Raw genomic sequence first — 22,623 nt, forward strand, 5'->3', positions numbered from 1 at the left:
TGAATCAGACCTGATGAAACCTGGACTTCCGTTTAAAAAGTACAATCCTGAAACATGAAAACAAGAAATCTACCCTCGTCACTCCTGAAATCAGTCAAATAGACAAGAAAGCGCTCACTTGAGCATTTTGTTCAGGGTCCTAGAGAATTGGAACCTCAGCCGGCAGGCTAGGGCAAGTGCGAGAAACGTAGACCTTATGTTAACAAGTATCGGAGCTTCCGCAGGTAGCACACTACACCAGGGAGATAAAGTGTAAGTTAAGTAACATACTTCATCAGGGAATTCTTTCAACTTTCGCAAGAACTCGACAGATCAAAATTTCCCTAAAGAAGGCAATGTTACTCACCAGGTCTGTTACAAAGGGAGTTTCCACATTGGAACTGCTGTACTGTAAATATATTATCACATATTTCAAGAAGTTTCTAGTGTTAATCTTTTCCATTATTTTCCCTTCTAGCTCATCTCTCGTGATACGGTATTAGTTTGTTGTTCTAAATGCATTGTAAATCTTAGCAACAGCGTTATGTCAGGTAGAAAGCCACAGCCATATACTCGAATTTCTTAGTGTCTTATCGACCATGTGTGTTGCACTGAAATCAGTGTAAAGCCCTATTCTCACTCATTAATAAATCATTTAATACTTATATCAACCTGCTACCTTGCTCCGCTAGCCCCTACGGCTCAATACTCTAGTTTTGCTTGTAACTATGTATAAAATTATAAATTATAGTTAAGAGAGTAAGGATAAAGATTGTTGTTTTCGCCATATCCGTAACCGTGATTTTCTCTCTCCGCCGGTTTTCAGTTTGGTTCTTGGTTAGTTTCGACTGACTGGACAACAAATATCAGACACTAAAGGCAGTGTTCTGTCACATTTCCAAACACTTCAAAGTTGGTCAAAAATACTCTGCTACGCACCTTAGTTTCAACCCTCTTCTCGATCTTTCCAAATGTGTTGGAACACTGTCTCTCGAGTTTAACATATTACATCAAACGGTCCAAACACATTTTTCCAGCAACGCTGGTTGCTGCATTGTTCCGCACAGACTTTTCATGTTGGTCAAAAGTTTAGCTTCAATCAAACTCTGTCCTAACAAGTGCCAACAGGGCTCTAACAAAGTTTAACAGTTTCTTCCAACATTGTTATATGACATTGGAACAAAATGGACCTTTCGACTAGGGTTTAACCTAAGTATCCGTGTGTATTATTTATTGGCGACTGTAGTATGTTCTACGTCATAACCCCATGTGGTTATATTAAGAGTTAATATATAAGCGTGTTTCAACCCGTCGCTTCTGAACTGCAGTGCAGTTAGTTCGGCCATTTGTACGGGTCGTCAAACTCCTACGATACATTGAACTAAGTTATGGCGACAGTGATGTCAATGAGTAATCGATCAGTAATCAACAAGTAAACTGCTGATTGGACATTTACTATTGTCGACAATCAATGAGTAATCGATGACTGATAGGTATAGTAGGCCACAAGATTTTTAACCACTTTAACCGCCGTTCATATTGTCATCGATTTTATTGATTGCTCATTAATTTCACCTAATAGGGTATGGTATATAACAAGATTTTCTCCGGAAATTGAATACCATTACCCTATGTTAGTCACAAGCAAGAGCGATTTGGATATGCATTAAGTTGTTCACGATACAATCATAAACAAAGACACCTTTAAAATTATAATTCAAACCCCGCCTAAGGGTTTTTTTATTTTTAGCCCACCGTTTCTCCTCTCTTCTGTTCGTTTTGTTTATTTATTCGTTTGTTTCTTAATCAGTATTGTGTACAGCTCTCAAGTTCTAGCATAAAGACGGCATGGGTCTTTTTCATTGTAGACTGTTCACAGTCCCCTATTTTTTCGTGCGAGCGAAACTGGGGAGAGTACAAAATGCCCGCGGGTAGGGGTGGTGGAGGGCACGGCAGACGGAAAATCTATTTTTTCCGGCCCTAATTTTTTCGCCCCTTCACCCCCACGCTATTAACCCCACCGCTACTACCCACGGGCATTTTGTACTCTCCCCAGTTTCGCTCGCATCAAGAGACCAAGATGGCGGCCCGTCGAACTCAACGATCGACATCTACGATCTCACGGAAAAATAGGGGACTGTAAACAGTCTATTTTCATTGCGCTGTTTGTTCTATTTTTCCCTTTGTTTTGGTCTTTTCTGGCTGGTCTGTCTTTGTCTGTCGGTCGGTCGGTCTGTTTGTTTGTTATAATTATAAGCAAATATGACTCTGATACCCCAAAGCAATCAGGTATGTACAAAGATCAGAACAGGCTACAGACTTGAACCGCCAGAAAAGAAACTACAGACGGCCGACCCAGATTACCAGCGACAATCCCACCAATTTTCAAGTGGAAATGATAAGTTGACTGGTTGCAAGTCAGCAATACCAACTTAGATTTGAAGATTAGATTTGACAGTTAATAATCCGTAAATACTGGCCCACGGTGTAGTGTTTCTGTTGGCCAGCTTTTGTTTACAAGTGTTTGTAGTGATGATTTTCTCAGTTCCACTAATACGGTTTTTGGTTTAATCCAATCCTTCCTCGTTTCGCTCTGTTTAAACAGAAACAAAACACATTACATGCACTGTTGGCTCTAAAATTCTCACCAACTCAAAGAGTTTATGTTTTTTAAGTTGACCCTTGCGATTTTGGTTTTAGGTTTATTCGGTTCGAGTTGTTCGCTCGTTTTTTTTTTTTGTTTGTTTGTTTGTTTTTTTTGTTTTTTTCTTTGTTTGTTTTTTTTGTTTTTTTTGTTTTTTGTTTTTTTTGATTTTTGTTTATGATCAATCTCTGTTTAGACAATGGCTAGTAAAATGAAGCTGTCACAATTACTCATATTCATATCTGCGCAGAGTGCACTAATTCACCTAACATCAGTCCCCCCCCCCCCCCCCAAAGACCCATTTATCTACTTATGAAAGTCACTCCAACGGCTACGAGGTTGAGAGTTAAGTAGATTAGTTATAGGTTTCAGCTTTGCAGCTATCACAACTACATAATACACATTTCGTTCCAAATGTGAAGCGCGTTGTTTTCTCGCATGACATTATAGTAAAATAAACCCAATGCCAGTTTCAATGCCAGTTTACTGAAAAGTCAAGAGATATGGGTGAACATGGCAATATTTTTAATACGATGTTGTTTTTGGAAGACTCGTGTACATTTACAGGGATCACTTGATTTGTGGATGCAGATTGACCGGTGTTTGTTTTGACGGATTTGAGGTTTGGTAGTCCCGCGTTCAAATCCTTACACCAGTTATGACCACTAGAGTTAAAACACGCCGTGGCGTGTTCACCTCCATGTCGCCACGTTAATAATGTTAACAGCTAACTGTTATCAGCCTCCCAATAGCTGGAAGTCTTCACAGTTTTAATTTTCTTTTGCAGTATTGTTTTGCAGTATTTGATGTTAGCATGGACAACAGTTCTAAGTACATCGAGTCTCTGGCAACGTTGACCTTCGGCATTCATTTTAAACAGTCGGAAGTGGTGCCGGAGAGTTCCGAATAACAATCCCCCAATCAAGAGAAAGTCCTAAGCCTAATATTACCAAGGTTACTACAGACACCTGGCGAAGGAAAAAACTCCACCTTCACACGTCACCAGGCCTTAATGAAACCCCGGTCATGTACATAAACAGGGAACCCAAGCCATTAAAATTATCCAACCACTTGTACGTCAACCTTGTCCCAAATTTGAGCTTGACATAACCTCGTCCAAAACTTGCGCTGCCTTTGCGAAAAGGTTTTTCGAGTTTTAACAAGTTTCTCTCTTTACTCTTTTTTTCTTTATGTTCAACAGCCTGCCACAATCAGTCCGCCGTAACAAAGCTGTATGCAAGTAACTAAGGCCTGCATTGGTAGTGGTAGGGTGATAGATCTTCGTAAGTTCGCCAGCAAGGGGGTAGTAACACATTGTCTGCCTCCTCCCTTAAGTGATGGCCACAGCCCACACACTTAATGGAGAAAAGAGCTTGAAAACTGTTCAACCACCTCTGAAAGACAAAGCAACAACGCCAATGTTTTCGTTGTTTTCACTACAAATGAGGGAAAATTTCGTGAAAACATATATATATATTGGGACTATCGCCAATATAAGTATTTTAACGCACGCGTAAAGCGGATTTAAATTGTGAATATCAGAGATGTAGAGGCTAGCTTAAGTCTGACGACTTAAATTTGTAACAAGAGTCACTCCCACAACCAATGATCACCAAACACTATTCAACTTACCAAGAAGCCTCGCACTTGAGCTGTGGGATCGGTAGCAGAGTAGTAATGTAATACTACAGACGTGGCATAATCTGTTATCTGAGGGATAACAATTGCAAGACAAGCGTTACCTTTATAGCCCATCCTTAATTTGTCACACAACGCTTCCTTCGGGGCATAGCGTGACAACCTTCAAACGTTCATGTATGTACAGCCATGTGATTATCGGGTTCTTGATAGAAGCAGATTCTTTCTTGGCTCGCAATCCTTTAGAAAACAACACCGCGAACCGGCAGCCAGTGCAGAAAAAGCCGTCCACCGCTACACACGTTGTCAATTCATTTAGTAAGCACAATCATACCACCTTGACCATACCTACAGTAGAGTTCTACAGTAACCATGAAAAATCAAGCCCAATAAAGGTGGTACAATGTATGATAAAGAAAAACTTATTGACTGATTTAGGTTGGGTTGGACGGGAAGATATTCGGTTCTAAGTCAAGGAAGTTTTTGTGCTCAGTCCATAAGCTATGACCGAGCCACCAAAATCAACATAACACTTGTGACGGGGTTGAAATCTGCTACAAAGCTTCCAGTTCTCCAAAACGTTGTAAGCAACTACCTTTCTAAATACAGCGTGGCGTGACGGAGACTGTGATTCCTACAAAAGGAAAAAAAAACCAACGTCACACTAAGGACAACAACAACAAAACGTAAAAGAACAGTCAAGCGAGGCCGAGCGCGAAGAACGCGCACGAATTTGGGACCGAGAAAGGAAAGGCGTGGGTACTAGGCTAATGGCAAGGCAGATTGTTGAATCGTAACAAACACTTCATACGTCGTCAGGCTGGTTTGCCAGCAACTGTTGCAGGATAACAAATAAGAAGTTCTTCCGCTGCAAGAACACACAAACCGGCGCCAGAAGTGATAATGCGGTGTTTTGCGGTTTACCTGCAAGAATTTTTGGGAACGCAAGAAGTTAAATATCTAAGCGCAAGAAACCGCAAGTTACAATTCTAACCGCAAGCCGCAACAAACGCAAGAAGTTGTTGAGTCCAGCCGCATGACGTTTTCTTTATCTGATCTCACAATGTATAGCTTTAAAGGCGTGCGCCGACAACAAGCGTTTACAGCCGAGAACCATGGCAATAAAAACGTCAATTTGGGCAACTACTAAGTGTCACAAAATGTAGCAGTACCAACTGTGAAATGTACATGCATGCCAGCAGTTACTAAATGCTCTCCTATTAGAATCTTATGATTTTACCTGGTGTATTTCTCTCTCCTTTTTTCAAAATACACATTCAATTGCAAGTTTAGAGACAGCAGTGACTCAATGAAAAAGCAACATAACGATATACATGTATGTATGTATGGTGGTATTTGCATAACATTCAAAACACGTTTGCAAAGATGTGTCTTCAGTATAAAATCTTTGGGTCAAGCTTTTCCCTACACAATGCAACAATGTCTCTTTCTTGTGAATTGTGTAAATTACAACCTTAAGACAACTGTTGATCATTGATGTTACGTGGAACAATCAGGCCCTCTTAACTGAGCAACACGAGCATATTCACCTCTTTTTCCAGAAGAGAGCTCTCCTGTATTCCTCTGATGATCACCTGGTCGATTTCTGTCATGCGCAGTACTATTGTAGCTTTGAGTGTCTTTGGTACAAGCACCTGTTTGGGATTACCTACTCTGTTAGTAGAAGTATTTTTACCAGATTTCAACCACTTTAGTAAGCTTTTGTAAAAGATCAAACCAAATAAAAACAAGTACAGCCCTGAAGGTCCAGTTGAGGTTTAGATATACATGTACATTAAATTGTTGCAAAATGACCATATTCATATCACGAGTATTCCCTAATTTTGTTTGTTACTTTTAATGTTAATGTTAGCAGAAAAATCGATCTCAATATACCCTGATTTTAAGCATCCTTGCTCTATTTTGATTTTGTATCAAGAGTATTTCAGTGATCTTCGTAAGGTAAGTGGTTCATAGTGCCAGAGCTTATCCTGGTTTCTGCAGCATGAAGTGACTAGGAGTATTTCTACTTAATTCCCCCTGGATGGGATGCTAGTCCATTGCAAGGTTACCACCCAACATGAAATTTGCTGGTACCCATTTATACACCTGGGTAGAGACAGTCACTGTGAGAGTGTAGTGTCTTGCCCAAGAGCACAACACAAGGACCCTGGCCAGAACTCAAACCCGAACTGCTTGATCCAGAGTACTGTACGCTAATGTTTAGGCCACTACATTTCCCACAATTTGTTGGTTTTGTTTTTTTTTTAATCTCTGCTTGAAAGGAAAAAACTACACATTACAAGAAGGGTTCCTGACAAACATGTAGCTTATAATAATCATGACCTGAAATGCAAAAAAATCTAACCTTCAGAACATGGGCACCACATGCACTAGCTATTGACAACTCTAAGCGAGGATACAAAGCCTTGCAGTCCTGCAAGGCCTTCTGTATTTCCCTAAAAAAAGCAATCAGCAGCCATGTTACTTTCTGCCATCAGCTGGCAATTTTGCTATGCACAGGAAATGATTTGCCACCAACTTCACACAAGAGTCCACCTATCCTGATTAATAACAAATCCATCTCTACCCAAGCTTTACTGCCTATTGCTTCCTTAATCCTACCTACTACAATACATTTTGACTGGGCTCATTAAACAAGGCCACCGTAAGACTAGAGTGACAGTAGTATGCTCATTACACTGCACATGACTTTCATGTTCATGCACTATTTCTTTCAAACAATAAAAAATGACAAAGAGTGTTAGACCCTAGAATCACAAGTGGAGTGAACATCATGACCTGTATGATAACCTTCTCCCAATATTTACCCTTTCAAATTTGTCTTTGCCCTCTTTGCTGATGAGGGTGAGCGATCCAAGCTTTGTGCAGCTGGGGGATGATGTCTTTTTAAACACGATAAAGCGTGTTGAGCCTCTGAAGTCAGCTGCCAGTTTGATCACAAGAAAAAAATCTTTTCGTAAACCAACATAAAATCACAAACATTGATACATGTAGAATGTACATTGACCATAAACTCTGTTACATGACAACGTAGGTTTTCACACAAGGTAGTCTGTCTACAATCATTTCTCTTTTTTGCTCTGTTTTAGTTTGTAATACTTCTTATAATATATACTACTTCTGATCACTTTATTCTGTTCTGTGTACTTTTCAATTGTCTTTCATATCATATTGAACTTCAAAATAGTAAATGTTATGAAGCATTACTGTGTATTTCAAGATTTTAGTAGTCGCTTAATAATATGTTACTTGATACAATATCGAAAAACAAAACGAATGCATGTACACGTACTTTCCAAAGCTTAATAATGCCATGAAAAAGTCCTCTTAACAACACCCTCGTGTTTGCATTAATGATGCACAGAAGCACGTAAACTCTATTCAGTTATTACCTTTTCATGCCAGTCGTAAGTCTCTAGAAGTTTGTCATAGAGAGGGGTTTTGTCTTCAACTGGATCCAAGCTTAAGAGTCCTGTATTTCCCAAGGAAGGAGATCGACCATCCAATGAAGAGAGTCCCTCACTTGCTTTATCTAGCTCGCTGTTTTAAGAGCATGAAAGAAACAAAAAATTCCATTCAGACTTTCACAATTCTAAAATAGATAGCTTAAGCTTTATTTAGCTAGTCTGCTTTGTCCATTGTTGGCTGCAAGAGGCTTGGGTTCCACACTAAAAACAAGGCCTGTTCTAAAGATCACCAACAACACTGGTCCTAATACACAAAATTATAAAACTTTAGCTAAAGTTCCAAAACTACATGTAAGCCTAATGGTGTTTTTTATTATTATTATTATTATTATTATTATTATTATTATTATTATTATTATTATTATTATTATTATTATTATTACAATCTCGTAGAGAAGGTTTCTAGGGCATTTTGGAAATAACTATAAACATAGACATGACCTATGGTTAAACAATGCGTAGGGTAAAAATGCTATCTATCATTGATTGTGAAGAGAGTAAGAAGAAGAATTACAAAGAGAAGGTTCATAAGGTAGAGGATATCTTAAATAATTGGAGAAACAAGAGATTAACTTTAATTGGTAAAATCGCAGTTATTAAGGCTCTAGCTGCATCACAATTTGTCTATATTCTGTCATCAACAACGTCATGTTCAAAATCGCTCAAAGAAACAAACAATCTTCTTTTTAAATTTCTTTCAGATAACAAGGGCAACAAAATTAAGTGGACTGAAATGATAGCAGATTACCAAGATGGAGGACAGAAGATGCTAGACATAATAGAATTTAATAAAGCCTTGAAAATTTCATGGATACTTAAGTATATTTCAAATGACTGCAAATCTAAATGGAAGTGCTTTTTCAATTTTCATTTATCTAAGGTAGGCGGGAAATTAGTTTTTCTCGGTAATTTGGCGCCAAAAGATGCCAAAAAACTTCATTTAAAAGATGATTTCATCCAGGAACTTATTGAACTGTGGACGGGCTTAAATTATAGGGATTCCTTTGCCTCTCAAGCTAATTTCAGTGCTGGTCATATTTGGAATAACTTGATGATCAGAATCACAGGCAAGACTATATTTTATGAACACTGGGCTAATGCAGGGGTGATGAAAATTAACGATCTGATGACAAGTGATTTAACAATAATATCTTACTGGTGTTTCAAAGATAAGTTTAGTTTTCCAGTTTCGTTCCTTGAATTTTGTGGAGTAACCTCAGCTATCAGGAGTGCTACGAGATCTCTGAAATTGACATTACCAGGAGAAAAAAATCTAGAAAATGTACTGCTTAAGTTAACTCGTCTAACAAACCAAGTCAGGCAGCTTACCAAATCTTTGTCACCGAAAAATGTACTCACCCAGAAAAAAGCCAAAAGAAATGGATTAGAGACTGTGAACTCGACGATGTGGAAAGTTTGGACTGGGAGTCAATTTATCTACTACCTAGGATATGTACATTAAGCACGAAATTAAGGAACTTCCAGTTCAGATTTCAACACAGGAGAATAGCTACAAACTCTTTTCTATTTAAAATTAAATTTTCAGAATCAAATCTTTGTTGTGTTTGTCAAACAGCACAAGAAACGTTGTTTCATCTTTTCTGGGAATGCCCGATCACAGAAGCCTTTTGGAATAGCGTTCAACAATTTTTTCTCTGTTGATTTAATACCAGCCTCACAAGTTTTAGCTTTTTGCCAATGTTTAGGTCTCCAAGGAGAGAGGAGTACCTTGTTATTCAATCAATGTTTACTACTTGGTAGATTTTACATTTACTCTTGTAAGTGCAAAAATGTTCAACCATCCTCAATAGAATACGTTAATCAGGTTAGATGCAATTTAAAAGTAGAAAAACATGTTTCAATTACTACAGGAACACAAAACGCTTTCCAACAGAAGTAGCACAAAATACTCCAGTCATTATAACTTCCTGATCTCTCCTTTGAACTTTTGTTTTAACAGGTAATTTAATTAAATGATATTTAGGTTCTCCTTTACATTTTGGAACAGCTTTTAACTTAGTATTTCATGGCCCAATATATATAAATTTTTTTTTTCGCTCATATCTACTTTCATCAGTTGATAGAAGAGTGTGTTAGCAGCAGTAGCAGTATTATATCTGTTAGTTGTATTATTATTAATTTTTTTTTTTTTTTTGGCCCTATTAGTAATATCGTTGTTTTTTTAGAGTTAACTCCTGTAAAAAAGTTTGTTATATTGTTAGTGTTGTAAGCAATGTTGATTGGTATTGTAATTTGTAATTTGTAAGTAGTGGTAGATAGTGATGTAAGTAACTTTAGTTTTTTTGTAAAATTGTACGTAAAGTGTAGTATTGCAATTAAAAAAAATGCTATTTTGCTTAACTAGGAGGATTGGCAACATCTTTTCAATGTGCTCACCTCAAGACTTTGTGTACACTTGTAAGATTTTTCTTCAGTATTTGAGTTATATTTCCTCCCTTAGAAGTCTCGGAAGAATCCCCTGTTTCCTTGTTTACACTGGGATTAGTTGCAAGATCTTGGAAAACTTTGCTCACAGTCGCTCTTAGACTATTTGCCGTGGAAACGACCTCATCTATGCTCTTCACCTTGTCCGCCATGATTCCCAACGCGCAGCCGGAGAGACTCTGGGCAGGATATTGACCAGTGCCAGTCCCCAGCATCCTCAATATCAGTGGCAAACCGCTGATAAAAGGGACAATGTATAACTGCCTAGGGTCCACTGGAATTACACAGGTACAAGGCTATCCTGTTATAGCACAATTTATCGAGGAAACGAAATTCTATTGAAGAGTATAAACTTCAAAAAAAATCAAATTACTTGGCAGGGAAAACAGAATATTTAGTACAAACAGTTTAAGTTTGACATTGGTTTATTATTGGTCACCCTACCCCATCCCGGTTGCGGATGACGTGGGCTCATTTTAATTTCATCAATTACTAATGCCTGGTAGAAATTGTAGCAATATGAAAAGATCGAGCGACACGATGTTAGACCTCGGCTAACATGGTGGACCTTTGGCCATTTTCTGTCTTCTATCGAGCGTATTTTGGTACCATGAAGTTTAAGGAGCGTTTTGCGTTTTGCCTCTGTGTATTTGTTCTTATAGTACCATTTATTTGGTTACGAATGCGAGTCTCGGACAAGAAGCACCCGCTGTTACTTTCTGTTCATGAAGATCCACAGTTTCCGGTGGACGAAACGGATTTCAACAGAATCGATCATTCTCATCATCATGTCCAGCGATCAAACGAGGAAATGGAAAGTGTGAAAACGAACACTGATTCTAATGACGTACATGTAAAACCAAGGTTAGAGAAGCGATTTGTAGAAAAGGATCACAAAAACACAGTTAGTAAACACGACAACAACGCAAGGAATGCCAATAATGATGTGGACTATGAATATGACGACCCATGGTTGATATGGAAAGACATGGTCAAATCTCGACAAATTACCCCTCCTGATGACACTGATGCAGTCAATATGATATTAGAAGCCATGATGTATAAACCTGTTATAGCAGCCGGCGTTGGATACCGTGGTACACAGTTGAAAGCCACTTTAACTCTTGAGGGAAAGCAGAGAGTAGTTTTCAAGCCTAAGAGGTAAGACCAAAAAAGAGGTATCCAGGCCATCCCTTTGTTTTATTTTTTATTATTATTTACATTTAGTGTCAAATGTGTTTCCTGATATTGCGTCAGTTGGTTGTATTGAAAAAAAAAAAGACTAAAAAAAAAAGAAATCACAAGAAGTCTCTGAATGGGAGGGCTGGTACCTCAGAATCATTGCTGTGAAGCAAGGAAACAACAAAGACATGAAACCAAAATCAATGTGGTGGAAAAGTTGGTTGATGTTATTGTAAAATTAAGACAACGTAGGGATTCTAAGCCAATCACAGTTTAGCTCAAATAACCCCAGAACTACTGCGCGATGTATTCGCTGCGAGGAGCACTCGAGTTTCATTCTATCATGAAATCTGATTGGCCAAGGAGAAACAAAAGTCATTATGTCACAGAAATCATTTCCTGGCTAGGGTTCGCAGACGTTATTTTTCAGCGGAACCAAGTGACAGCTGGAAATACGTCTACGTTTGCAGGCTAAGATGGTGGCAACACTTAACAGAATTATTAACAAGAAAAACGATTTAACAATGTCGTTACGACATTAGACGGAGAAACAAAAGAGGATGGCCTTAGCCTTGGAATAATGAAAGATTGCTCGGTAATTAGTTTTGATTAATTAATTGACTGCTTGCTTGCTTGCTTGCTTGATTGATTGATCAATTGGTCGATTGAAATCACAAAACACTGGCTAATCACTATTTTTCCACTAAGTACAATTTTTCTGTAAGTTAAACTTGACAAAAAACGATGAGCTTGGGGAATGGTGCCTGAAAGGATGGTGGAGCCAGAGAGCAAACTAAACCGAGCTCGTAGGGTATCCATGACAACCCTGTGGCAACCACCAGGCACTGTCACACTAAAAAAACAGTGGAAACACAGGATACTTTCCACATACTTACCCTCAAGCCAAAGGGGGACGGGTGAGCTGGGAGAAAAGCTTAACAAGCACTGTCCAGCAGCAAAAAATACATGGAATGATTTGACATCCAAAGCTGAGCTGTAAAATCCTGGCACCCCCTGCACAAATCCCCTGGCCACCCGGAACTCACTCTGAGGGAGACTGCTGGCAAGCATCTTGTTTCACGTTTATTTTAGCCTAAATTACATTTAGCCACATATAATTTAGATCATTGGTCTTGACTATACACATGTCTTGCTTAATACAGACCTACTTTAACTGTAAGGAAAGGTCACTCTTATTGTCACAGCCATACCTGAAATAAGCTTAGACAAAGTGAAAACATTTCTTCTTCCCAGATATCCTAGAGACTTCATAGTGGAAGGAACTCCGTATGCTGGTTTTGACAGACATAATGGAGAAATTGCAGCATTTCATTTGGACAGGTGCATTATTGATCAAATAAATTAATTTTATAGTTCTGATAGATGACTCGTGATTAACAAGCCCAGCTGGCTTGTCTGGCCTTTGCAACTTCAAAATCTTACATTCTAGTTTTTGGAGTGAAATTTCAGCTTGTTGTCAGCTTTTATTCAATTAGTATGCAGCTGGCTCTTACCCACATGTGTATCTCAGTGTTAAAACTACATTAAATTTTATTTAATAGCATCTATTCAAGTTCATATCCTGATCATAGAGTTCAACTTATGTTTGTAACAACTGGCTTAGCAAGTTTTGCTTCACACATATGTACAAATCCATCAGGCATCTCCATGTCGAGTGGTCCAGGTTCAAGCTCTGTTGTGTCCTTGGGCAATAGCACACTACTTTCACAGTGCATCTCTCTACCAAAGTGTATGAAACGGTACAGCCAAATTTGGCTGAGGGTAAACTCTGTCAAGTACAGTTATGCATATGTAAAAATAAAGTATTCTCAGTTGTTTCATGCTACAAAAATTAAAGTTTAATGCCAGCCTAGCAACAGGCTGCCTGTTTTAAGTATTTGCTAATTACACATTGTCACTTACAAATAAACTTTGGGCCCACATTAAGTATAATTTTTAATTCTTGTACTTTTAGTGACCTCAAAAATAATCATACAATATAATTGCAGAATTTTAGGGTTCTACAGAGCTCCACCTGTTGTTGGAAGAAATATAAACTTAGAAGATGAGATAGAACCTATAGCAGACAAGCGACTTCTAGACACTTTCTTTAAAAAGGGTAAGATATATATACTGACGAATAAAAAGCCTGGGCAACTTAGCAATACTGTTGTCAGTGAGACTTTTAAGTCTCGCAGTTTTTAAAAAACGTTGGATTCATTTTTCCTAAGAATTGATCATTCCCATGTATAATGTTTAATCAGTTAAGAACACCAATTTAACTACCACCTCTTTGTTATGACTACTTTCTTTGGCCCCAAAAAGGATTAGTTAGTCATTTTCTTATTTTAAAATACCTTTAAATAATCCATGTACCCAGATAATACAGCAGCATTTTTCTATCCCAACAGTAGCAACAGTAGGGGTCAGAAGTTTCACTTTCTGGTACATACTATATGTCATTGATTAATGCTCAGCTGTACAAAATATACCAGTAATTGTCTTGTGATTCTTATATTTCCAAATAAATTCATCATTTCTCCACTCTCCTAGGTAGTGAATTGGACTGTACATGCACATGTATTGTAGGTTCTCTGTCTGTAGGCTACTCTGTCCTCTTCAGCCGACACTGCCTCTGCCGAGGTTCTTAGTCTTTCTTAGTCTTAAGCCCCTTTTCCAAATTACTGAATAAAAATAACCTGGTAATAAACCATTTTGTTTTATGACTTTTTTGTGTTATGATGTCCAGTTTTTCTCTCGTTGTTTTATGATAGAATTATTTTCAAGTTAGAAAGCCACCTACATTGTAGTAATCAGTACAAAAATATGACTGAAAAGAGAATGAAACTGCCAAGTTTTTGTTTTGGAGAAATTGTTTACTGTTTGGAAATGTTATGTGGATATGTGCTAGAGATAATTTTGCTGTTACTTTTGAGTTAGATCACACAGTTTTACTGGCTATATTAATTTTTAATGGGTTAAGTAACAATTTGGCCTTCTGCACATGCTTTGTAATGGGAGTAGCTTCTAATTATGTATTGGTTTTTGTCTAGGCGGAGATACCTGTTTCTATGGTCGTTGTTACTACTGTAAGAAAGCAGATGCTGCTTGTGCCAATGGTACAGTCATGGAAGGCTCAGTAACATTATGGCTACCGCAAGGTTGGCCCCTCACAAAGTGGTCACATCCTTGGCAGAGAACATACAGCGATACAAGAAAGGCAAAGTAAGTATATGGAATAGGACAGAAAATATACATAGAAAGCGTTACTGAACGAATGAATGAATGAATGCATGCATGCATAGATACTAAACTAGAAACATAATTTGCTGTAGTCCTGGAATACATGTAGCTTTTAAATCGTACTTTGGAGAACCCAGCTCAGAAGTGCTCTGTCCACCTTAAATACGTGGGTACACACTATCTCATCAACACAGTGTATGAAAGAGGTGACGAGTCGTAAAATGTGAGACTCGCCGAGACCTGGAGACTAAGGGTGACTTGAACGATTTTAGACTCCGAGACGGACAGAAACACACAGAAACGAGACGATTTGAGATCAGCGCAACAGTTTCCGAATGCCACGGTTTTCTTGGTACCCCGTGTCACTTATTGTGTTCAATATACTAGGAGTTCTTATTCCCCTCCCTCCCTCCACGTTCTCCTACAGCTTAGTTAATTCCTTAATTTAATGTCGCAGGTGGGAGACAGACAACAACTACTGTAAAGAGAAGGTGGTGAACATGTCACCTTATGATTCTGGCCCTCGTCTGCTAGATCTCTTGGACACAGCATTGTTTGACTTTTTAATAGGTTGGTAATCCTTGTATTTTATATACGGTCTACGTGGAAAGCAGAGATATTTTAGAGAGGGACTGTGTAAGCAAAGGAGAAGGAACTCATTAAGCATAAATTCCAAGAATCCCATTTTCTTGTGACTAGTTTCCTGATTTCCTTTCGAATTGAACGATTACGTCATATAGCCCACAACTCCTGCATTCATGTGTCAACCTCATTTGCTAGGTCAGTATCGTAATTTACTGGTCCTCATTTTCTTTCCTTTCTGTGAAACGCTTTTCGCTCCAGATCATACAAGCGTATCAAGTTTAGTTCGGAAATTACGGTACAGACCTGACCTCGCACTGTTTTAATACCTGTAGGAGCCTTGAAGTTCAGTTGATTACGCTATACAAAACCCATCTAACTCGTAAGCCTAAGAATGATTCTTATAATGCAAGTTTGGAAATACATATACATCGGGTATTGAGGGTATTGCAATGGCGTTAAGTTGCAGTTTTAGCTTTCCATCGGTGACACAACAAGTATTGTAAGTCTTGATATTCTTCTTTGTTAGGAAACGCAGACAGACATCACTACGAGACCTTTTTAAAAGAGGAAGATACTGGAATGCCATTGCATTTGGACAACGCCAAGAGGTAACATATCTTTTAGGTGTCTCGCGAAAAGGAATGCTGCTGAGATACCTAGGCAAATCAATGGTCGTTTTTAGTCCGTTTCATGGAGAAGTTGTCTTTTACGTCTGTACTGTAACAGTATTTTTGAACTCAGCAGGGAAGCATTAGTCTCTGTAGGGTTAATGTGTCCAACAAGGCTCCTTTAAAAAAAGAGTATTTCTGCTATGTTTGCTTCACACAGGTTTTTGTCACATTGCCTTAACTGGTGTGACATTATACTTACATGTATTTATTCAATCAGCCGGGTAAAGCAAGCTGGGCACACTATATTTATTGTGAACTGCCTTGTACAAAAACGCAGTACTGGGATTACGGGGGCAGTCGCATCGTGAATTGAACATTCTAACCACTGGGCGCTGTTCCTTTTTACCAAAGGAAGCTCTTGCAAATTTTTATTTTAAAGTTATACTACCATCAATAACATATGGCCTTGTTATTTGGAGGTCGTGCTCAAATGCTGATCTTTTTTATTGCTTGGAATGACTGCATTGTAGGGCCGCAAGAATAATCTTCAATTTACCAAAGGATATGAGATCGCTAGATGTGCTAGATCATGCCAACTGGCATCCTCTGAGCCATAGCTATAAGTTTACACATAACGCATTTTACGACAGCCTGACTCCCACAGGACTCCCACAGGACTCCTACAGTATTGCAGTAAAGAAGGCTTTAGGGCATGCATTCTTGGCGAACAGTCGTATGATTTGCTAACAATGCCACGCTTTAACACGAACTATGGTGAAAACTCCATCAGATGTGACAACAGGTTTTTCCGCTCTGAACTTTAACTGGGGAAATGTTTGAAAGACCTAACTGGCTGAACGACTGCGCTTGGGGAATAGACCATTTTACAGTAGTCTGCTCAGTGACCTGGCCTTTGGATGGCAGCGAGGCTGGAGTTGACCTTGTTTTGATACAAACCTCACTGCTTTTGTTGTGTAAGCAAGTTGTTCTTATGCTAACTAGGTGTATTTACATGACAAAAGCAGCAAGGTCTGTATCAAAACAATGTCAACTCCAGCCTCGCTGCCATCCAAAGGCCAGGTCACTGAGTAGACAACTGTAAAATGGTCTATTAGCTCGGAGCAACTCGCTTGCTGTGTTAGGAACTTTTCACGGGTTCCAAAGTACCGTCGGATCTGCTACAACTGGAAATCAGAACACACGTAGAACTTGGACTTTACATTCTTCGTAACTTCGCGTGGGTGTAGATCTTCGAAGCAAATCGCAGAGATATAAATCGTATTATGAGGATAAGAGCACTCTCCTAGTACTAAGGAAACACCTGATTACATCATGTTAGGAACAAAACAGAGACGGCTAAATAAAGTCAGCTTGAAACCTGAAAGAAGCAACTAATGACAACCTAGAAGGCATGAATAGAGTCGGCTTCATTGAAACCGTCAACTAACTAAACTCAGTTTATAAGATAAATGTGTCTGCAAGACCCAACGAAAGACACATGCGTAGGCTGTATGTTCAGCGTACAAAGCTGTATAAAGATGCATTGTTTCTCGGCTAAGGCCAAGAGAAAAATTGAAACTAGAAGAAATAAACTTTTCTACTTTTTCACTGATTAAGTAAGGCTTGAGGGAATGTTTTCAACACAAATATGCGCAAATTGTAGACTTTTTTTATAATGCAAAAGCTAACCTTCACATTTACTTGACAATGAAATCCGACGATTTCGAAACGTCGTATATTTCTCTCGCTAATATTGCGGTGAAAATACTTTTTCATTGACTACAAAATTGTAGTTTGAGCAGTGACAATCTTTACGCGGAAGTATTGAAACTTATGTACTTAAAACACCATATAGATTGTCCCAAGACAGGGATTTTGCGAACACAAACTATAAGGACCTGGGAAGGAAAATCCGTTCGATTCAGTGATAAGAGTTGATCTTCGAGGAAACTTCTGTTACAACGGCCAATTTTAGATATTCAGATTGTAATAATATCCAGGGAACTGTAGAAGAAGATTTAGTAGAGGGTTTAGCATGTATACATTGCTTAATAATGGTAATTGAACTGAGTGGAGTGCAATTTGGTCTGAAATCATACGCGTGATTTCAAAATCGAACCTTTATTAGGTCCATTTTGAAATCGCACAATTTTATCGCCTTAAATTTTAGATTTTTGGTGTATTGTTCCAGTAGCCGGTTTGTTAAAAAAAAGCGGAACCGGAAACGCAGTTACGTCTAATTTAGTAGGCAAAACGATGTCATGTGACGAAAACTCATTCGAGCATGACAAAGAAACAAGCAATTCTGATCTGAAGTCGAAAATAGTCTACTTCAGGTATAAAAGTGCAATTCTCGTCGCCTGAATCAATTATGGAAGGCCTACCTTTCTTCTGTGGTTGAGGCTGCGACTTTTCATTGTCTTTGGAGAAGAAATTTGAAGGTGCATATCCTGTGTAATTCTGCGATCGATTTCTTTTGAGTTGTGAAACTCCCTCGAGTGTACGATGCCAAGTGGATAGTACGTTTTTTTTCTTTTAAATGCCGTTCAATGGTATGATTTTACGGGGTCCAGCTCGTTATCATCTCCGTTTCTTTTTGTAACCTCGGCGTAGGACTCAATACTCAGGACCTTGTCAAGTTCTGGCAGCGCCATTTGTTTTAACAAAAGATATTTCCAAGATGGCGGGACTGGCACCGGCTTCGTAAGACGTTCGTTCATTCACTATTTTGTGCAGTGTGACGTATGTTGACTATGTTTATTCACAGCAACAGAGTTGAGCTGTTTTGTTGCTTCGTTTGAAACTACCGGAAACCTGGAAACATCTACCTTCTTGAGATGACTCTGAATTTGTTGTTGTGTGGTTTTCGTTTGTTTATGTTTTACTGGACTCAGTATCATACGGATCTTGAGCAGATGTTGAAGAAAAATGGCCAAAATATTCGTCAAAATGGACACTGAAAGTTGGGAACTTCCATTAAAGTAGGTCTTCAGCCTAAAGGAGCTCATAATCGTCATTCAGAAACTAATTAATTAAATTTGTCAATATTTTTGGAAAAAAAGCTACAATAACAACAAAGTTTTGGCGATAGTATTTGCAAAATTCTCCACACAGTGGCTTTTTGCCTTTCATTTTCCTGAAATTTTATTGATTACTTTAAACTAATCTTGAAATCTGATGGGTTGTTATGTTTTACTGGCCCATGCTCATTGGCTGAGAAAAAGATGCGATTTAGAGCAAAAAATAGTGCGATTCGTGAATAAATCGCACCATTGAGAGCCAATCAGATTGCAAGGATAACCAGTGATTTCAAAATGGATTTAATAAATAGAATAATTAGTTAATTAATCCCTCTCAGTTTAATTTTTTCGACGAATTTTAGATGAGCTATATCTATCATGTATGTACTTTGAGCGAAGTTTAATTTAATTTTAATTTTATTATTTTTTGCATGACCCCACAAGCTTCTGAGCTTTAATTTTAATCGAGCTTAAATAAAGTTTGTGTCTGTTTGTTTGTCTGTCTGTCTGTCTGTCTGTCTGTCTGTCTGTCTGTCTGTCTGCCTGCCTGCCTGCCTTTTTAGATATCCTTTTAATAGAGGACTACAAGTACAATGTAATAACGAAGTGTTATATTTTTGCTGTAGTTTTGGCGATCCTTATCACGATGAAATGTCCATCCTGGCTCCTATTTATCAATGCTGCAAGTGAGTCAACAGTAATCTAAACCTTTCTTACTCCTCCTCTAAATTTGATTTTCTGGTTTTGCCAATTTTGAATGAAAAGGTACATATTACCACGCGAAGTTTTCTGAAGAATACAGTTTGTGGTTAACATCCATGCGAACATCTTTAAGTCAGAAAAAACTTCAGTGAAGTATCCGCGCCAACATCTGACCGAATTTCTTCGATTTGAGACAACAGAGCGATAACCTGTTCATCTCATTATTATGGAAAAAGGAGAAGGAAACTTTTTATCAGTTTAATGCAGAGAAGCGTTTTAAAGTGCGCAGTAATAAGCAAGAAAATTCCGCTGACGTTGAAAGTGAGAAGTGCTTATTTCACTGAAGCGCTTTACTTTTCCGATGACTTTGAAAAATGACTAGCGTTGGCTGTGCTTCAGGAAGCCATCCGTACCACGTGCGGCTCCAACCAATCAGAACAAGTTTCGAAGATTTTTTATTCTCAGCCAATCAGAGTATAAGCCAAAACTAAACGTTGTTTGGGTCGTGCACCTTTTCCCGCGCTTTCTGTCGCTTGACGAAGCAATGAAAAAGATATTTTGCGCATTCTGCTTCTTGTTCACACTACGAGTAATTATCATTGCACTGTTGGACATGACCCGAAAATTCTGAAGTAGCTTGCTTACTTGCTTGCTTGCAGTCTCTAATCTCCGACATTCCATAGACCGTTAGTGAACTGAAATGTCGTTTGTGTTTCTTTCAGAATTCGGCGGTCAACTTGGAATCGCTTTCAGTCTATAGCTACAAAGAATACGCCCTTAAGTGAACTTCTACGGAAAGCAACGGAAGAAGATCCTGTGGCGCCGGTCTTATCAGATCCTCACTTTAGAGCCATCGACAGAAGAATGAAAATCGCCATTGACACGATAAAGAACTGTATCAAAAGCCATGGAGAGGCTGGAGTGTTGGTCTCTGAAGAAGATGTTTAGAGTTTAACGGGCTTCTCGTACTTATCTATTTATTTGCAAGTTTCGATACAAATTTTGAAATATAAGTTATATAGTTAGGTCATGCTCTTAACCAGTGTTTTACTGAAACAGGGTATGGAAATTTACACATACGTTGAAATGAAACCGCGCGAGATATTGGTTGCTAAATTTATTTTCATTCTGAAAAATAATATACTCTGCCCTGAACTAACTCGGATTGTACCTCACATGGCTAAAAGCAAATTAACGTTGAATGAAATCCTAGTTTTATAATCCCTTATTGTCTGCCTTTGTAGCTATTCCGTAAGGAGTTATTGTAGATTTCTTTAAAGATGTAAAGATATTTTTGAGTTCGGAGATGGTTTGTCATAGCCAGGCCGTTAGAATGAACTGGCTGTGCTTGTTTTAGTATTACAAAAAGAGTAACTTTTTGAAAGGGTGGGAAATACAAAATACTAGCTAGACAGTGTTTTAAAAGGGAACTTCACTAAAAAACTAGAATACAACTTTAATGGGAGCTTAAAAATATATCTTTTTCTGAGAACATATTGATTAGTAATATCAAAATTATATTTCAGAAAATAAAGCTTAAAAATAAAAGGATGATTTATTACACTCTATGTCCGATTGTTTTCTATCCCGTTAGGTCTGGTTCATACCAGCGACATAATGACATAACGACATAATCGCTTATGTCGGTAATGTGAATGAACATCGACATAAAGACATAACGCCGGCAAATATCAGGGTTTTTTTCCCTGATGTCGTCATGTTCATGCTGTTATGTTGCCATTATGTCAAGATGTTCACACTGCAAACATGACATGACTTCGCTGGTGTGAACTGGGCCTTAGTTGAGGGTTGTCCAGTGTCGGCAAACTGATACAGCTGGAGAAAAAAAACAACTTTATCATCTGTACAGTTTGACAGACTGTTAACTGTTTCCGGTCAATGTACAGACCGAAAAATGCATCTCATTGATTGCAAGTGATATTCTTGAGTCTTAACCTCGGTGAAACGGTTAGACGATCCGTGCGATTTGTGCGGATCGTACAGACGGACAGAGATCGTCTGCGTTGCATCGTGGTAACTAACTGTGATTGCGCACGCCTCATTACGCAAACTGTTAAACATCAGGAAAAATGTTTTCACGGGAGAAATATATGATTTTGTCCCACTATTCTCGCAATACTGGCCCAAGAGAGACGTGCATTTAAAGAAACACGGAATCTCTCCAACAGTTACTTTTAGTCATTTTTCCTGTGTTTACCTTACACGAAATGAGGAAATAGCACAACGGTTAGCCTAAATCAGTAGTGCTCGGCTCAGATTAGGCTAAGTATCACTGATTCTACAGTCAGGTTAGCTCTCAATACTAGTGTACGCGGGTTAACCCTTACAGACACCAGTAAAAAAAACAGTCAAGTGTGTCCACATCTACACCTACTTTGATCATGTCAGGATGAAAACCATCTACACTTTGATAGCACATTACGGAAATAACGTACCAGGCTATAACTAACTGATATAAACTTGTCGACTGGGACAGTCAGCATTTGTAGAACTATTGGTCCTAGGCCAAGACTTATGATAACGCCGGCACCTGACTGTGATCGTAAATTGTGTCCAAATTAACGAACCGGAACGTAAATCACTACTCCGACTGTTGACCGAACTAGCACTTGTCCCGGTCGGCAAGGAAAATTGATCGTCGGAAGGCCTCGCGCACCGAGAAGACGCAAATCATCATATGTCTTTTACCTGACTCTCTCTCTCTGTCTCTCTGTGTCGATTGATGAGGAAATGTTGCATGGTTCTTCCTAACAGTTGAAAATATGAATTCTCTCGCTAACGGCTTGATCGCATGAATCTTATCAGGTGACACAAAGATCGAGCTCTCACAAGGCCGGAATTCAGAAATACAGAGGGAAATTACTCGTAGTGACGATTATTTTGAAGTAATAGGAGCAAGAGTATGATTAAGAGAGGCCTGGCAGAGAGGGCTTGAAGACAGTCAATTCCTTTTTATAACGAAACTTTAAAACAGTGCAGGTGACGTTTTGTCCATTCAGCGTATCACATGTTCTATCAGTCAATACAACAGTATCCTTCGAGTCAGAACTCGCAGAGAGTCC

The 22,623-nt window shown here is 38.6% G+C and overlaps 2 protein-coding genes and 1 long non-coding RNA gene across 3 annotated transcripts; 1 reads left to right on the plus strand and 2 right to left on the minus strand.

The window, feature by feature from the left end:
* Positions 1 to 478: 478 nt before the first annotated feature.
* LOC145496513 (mediator of RNA polymerase II transcription subunit 27-like) lies at positions 479 to 10,562 on the minus strand. The gene is made up of 8 exons (XM_081476211.1): positions 10,150 to 10,562; positions 7,678 to 7,825; positions 7,093 to 7,208; positions 6,630 to 6,720; positions 5,812 to 5,916; positions 4,857 to 4,895; positions 4,256 to 4,333; positions 479 to 4,017 (listed from the first exon to the last, which is right to left on the minus strand). The coding sequence occupies exons 1-8, from the start codon at positions 10,410 to 10,412 to the stop codon at positions 3,868 to 3,870; spliced, it is 990 nt and encodes a 329-aa protein (XP_081332337.1). The 5' UTR covers positions 10,413 to 10,562; the 3' UTR covers positions 479 to 3,867.
* A 105-nt stretch (positions 10,563 to 10,667) lies between these two features.
* Positions 10,668 to 22,531, plus strand: LOC145496471 (glycosaminoglycan xylosylkinase-like). The gene is made up of 8 exons (XM_081476153.1): positions 10,668 to 11,358; positions 12,634 to 12,720; positions 13,389 to 13,498; positions 14,433 to 14,604; positions 15,080 to 15,192; positions 15,734 to 15,815; positions 19,465 to 19,524; positions 20,263 to 22,531. Exons 1-8 carry the CDS (start codon positions 10,757 to 10,759, stop codon positions 20,486 to 20,488), a joined length of 1,452 nt encoding a protein of 483 aa, XP_081332279.1. The 5' UTR covers positions 10,668 to 10,756; the 3' UTR covers positions 20,489 to 22,531.
* Positions 16,002 to 17,900, minus strand: LOC145496929 (uncharacterized). The gene is made up of 2 exons (XR_014050624.1): positions 17,256 to 17,900; positions 16,002 to 17,196 (listed from the first exon to the last, which is right to left on the minus strand). It is a non-coding gene; the product is annotated as an uncharacterized LOC145496929 (long non-coding RNA).
* Positions 22,532 to 22,623: the final 92 nt, after the last annotated feature.

The sequence above is a fragment of the Orbicella franksi genome, chromosome 1 (genome assembly GCF_964199315.1).
Source record: "Orbicella franksi chromosome 1, jaOrbFran1.1, whole genome shotgun sequence".
NCBI lineage: Eukaryota > Metazoa > Cnidaria > Anthozoa > Scleractinia > Merulinidae > Orbicella > Orbicella franksi.

Excerpts from the sequence above, each read along its gene's own strand:
- LOC145496513 (XM_081476211.1), bottom strand. The coding sequence starts at position 10,412 with ATGCTGGGGACTGGCACTGGTCAATATCCTGCCCAGAGTCTCTCCGGC. Across the intron at positions 4,896-5,811 it reads GCTCTCTTCTGGAAAAAGAG|GAATCACAGTCTCCGTCACG; the intron begins GTGAATATGCTC and ends TTCCTTTTGTAG. Across the intron at positions 4,334-4,856 it reads GCCACGCTGTATTTAGAAAG|ATAACAGATTATGCCACGTC; the intron begins GTAGTTGCTTAC and ends GTTATCCCTCAG.
- LOC145496471 (XM_081476153.1), top strand. The coding sequence starts at position 10,757 with ATGGTGGACCTTTGGCCATTTTCTGTCTTCTATCGAGCGTATTTTGGT. Across the intron at positions 11,359-12,633 it reads GTAGTTTTCAAGCCTAAGAG|ATATCCTAGAGACTTCATAG; the intron begins GTAAGACCAAAA and ends TCTTCTTCCCAG. Across the intron at positions 19,525-20,262 it reads CCTATTTATCAATGCTGCAA|AATTCGGCGGTCAACTTGGA; the intron begins GTGAGTCAACAG and ends TGTTTCTTTCAG.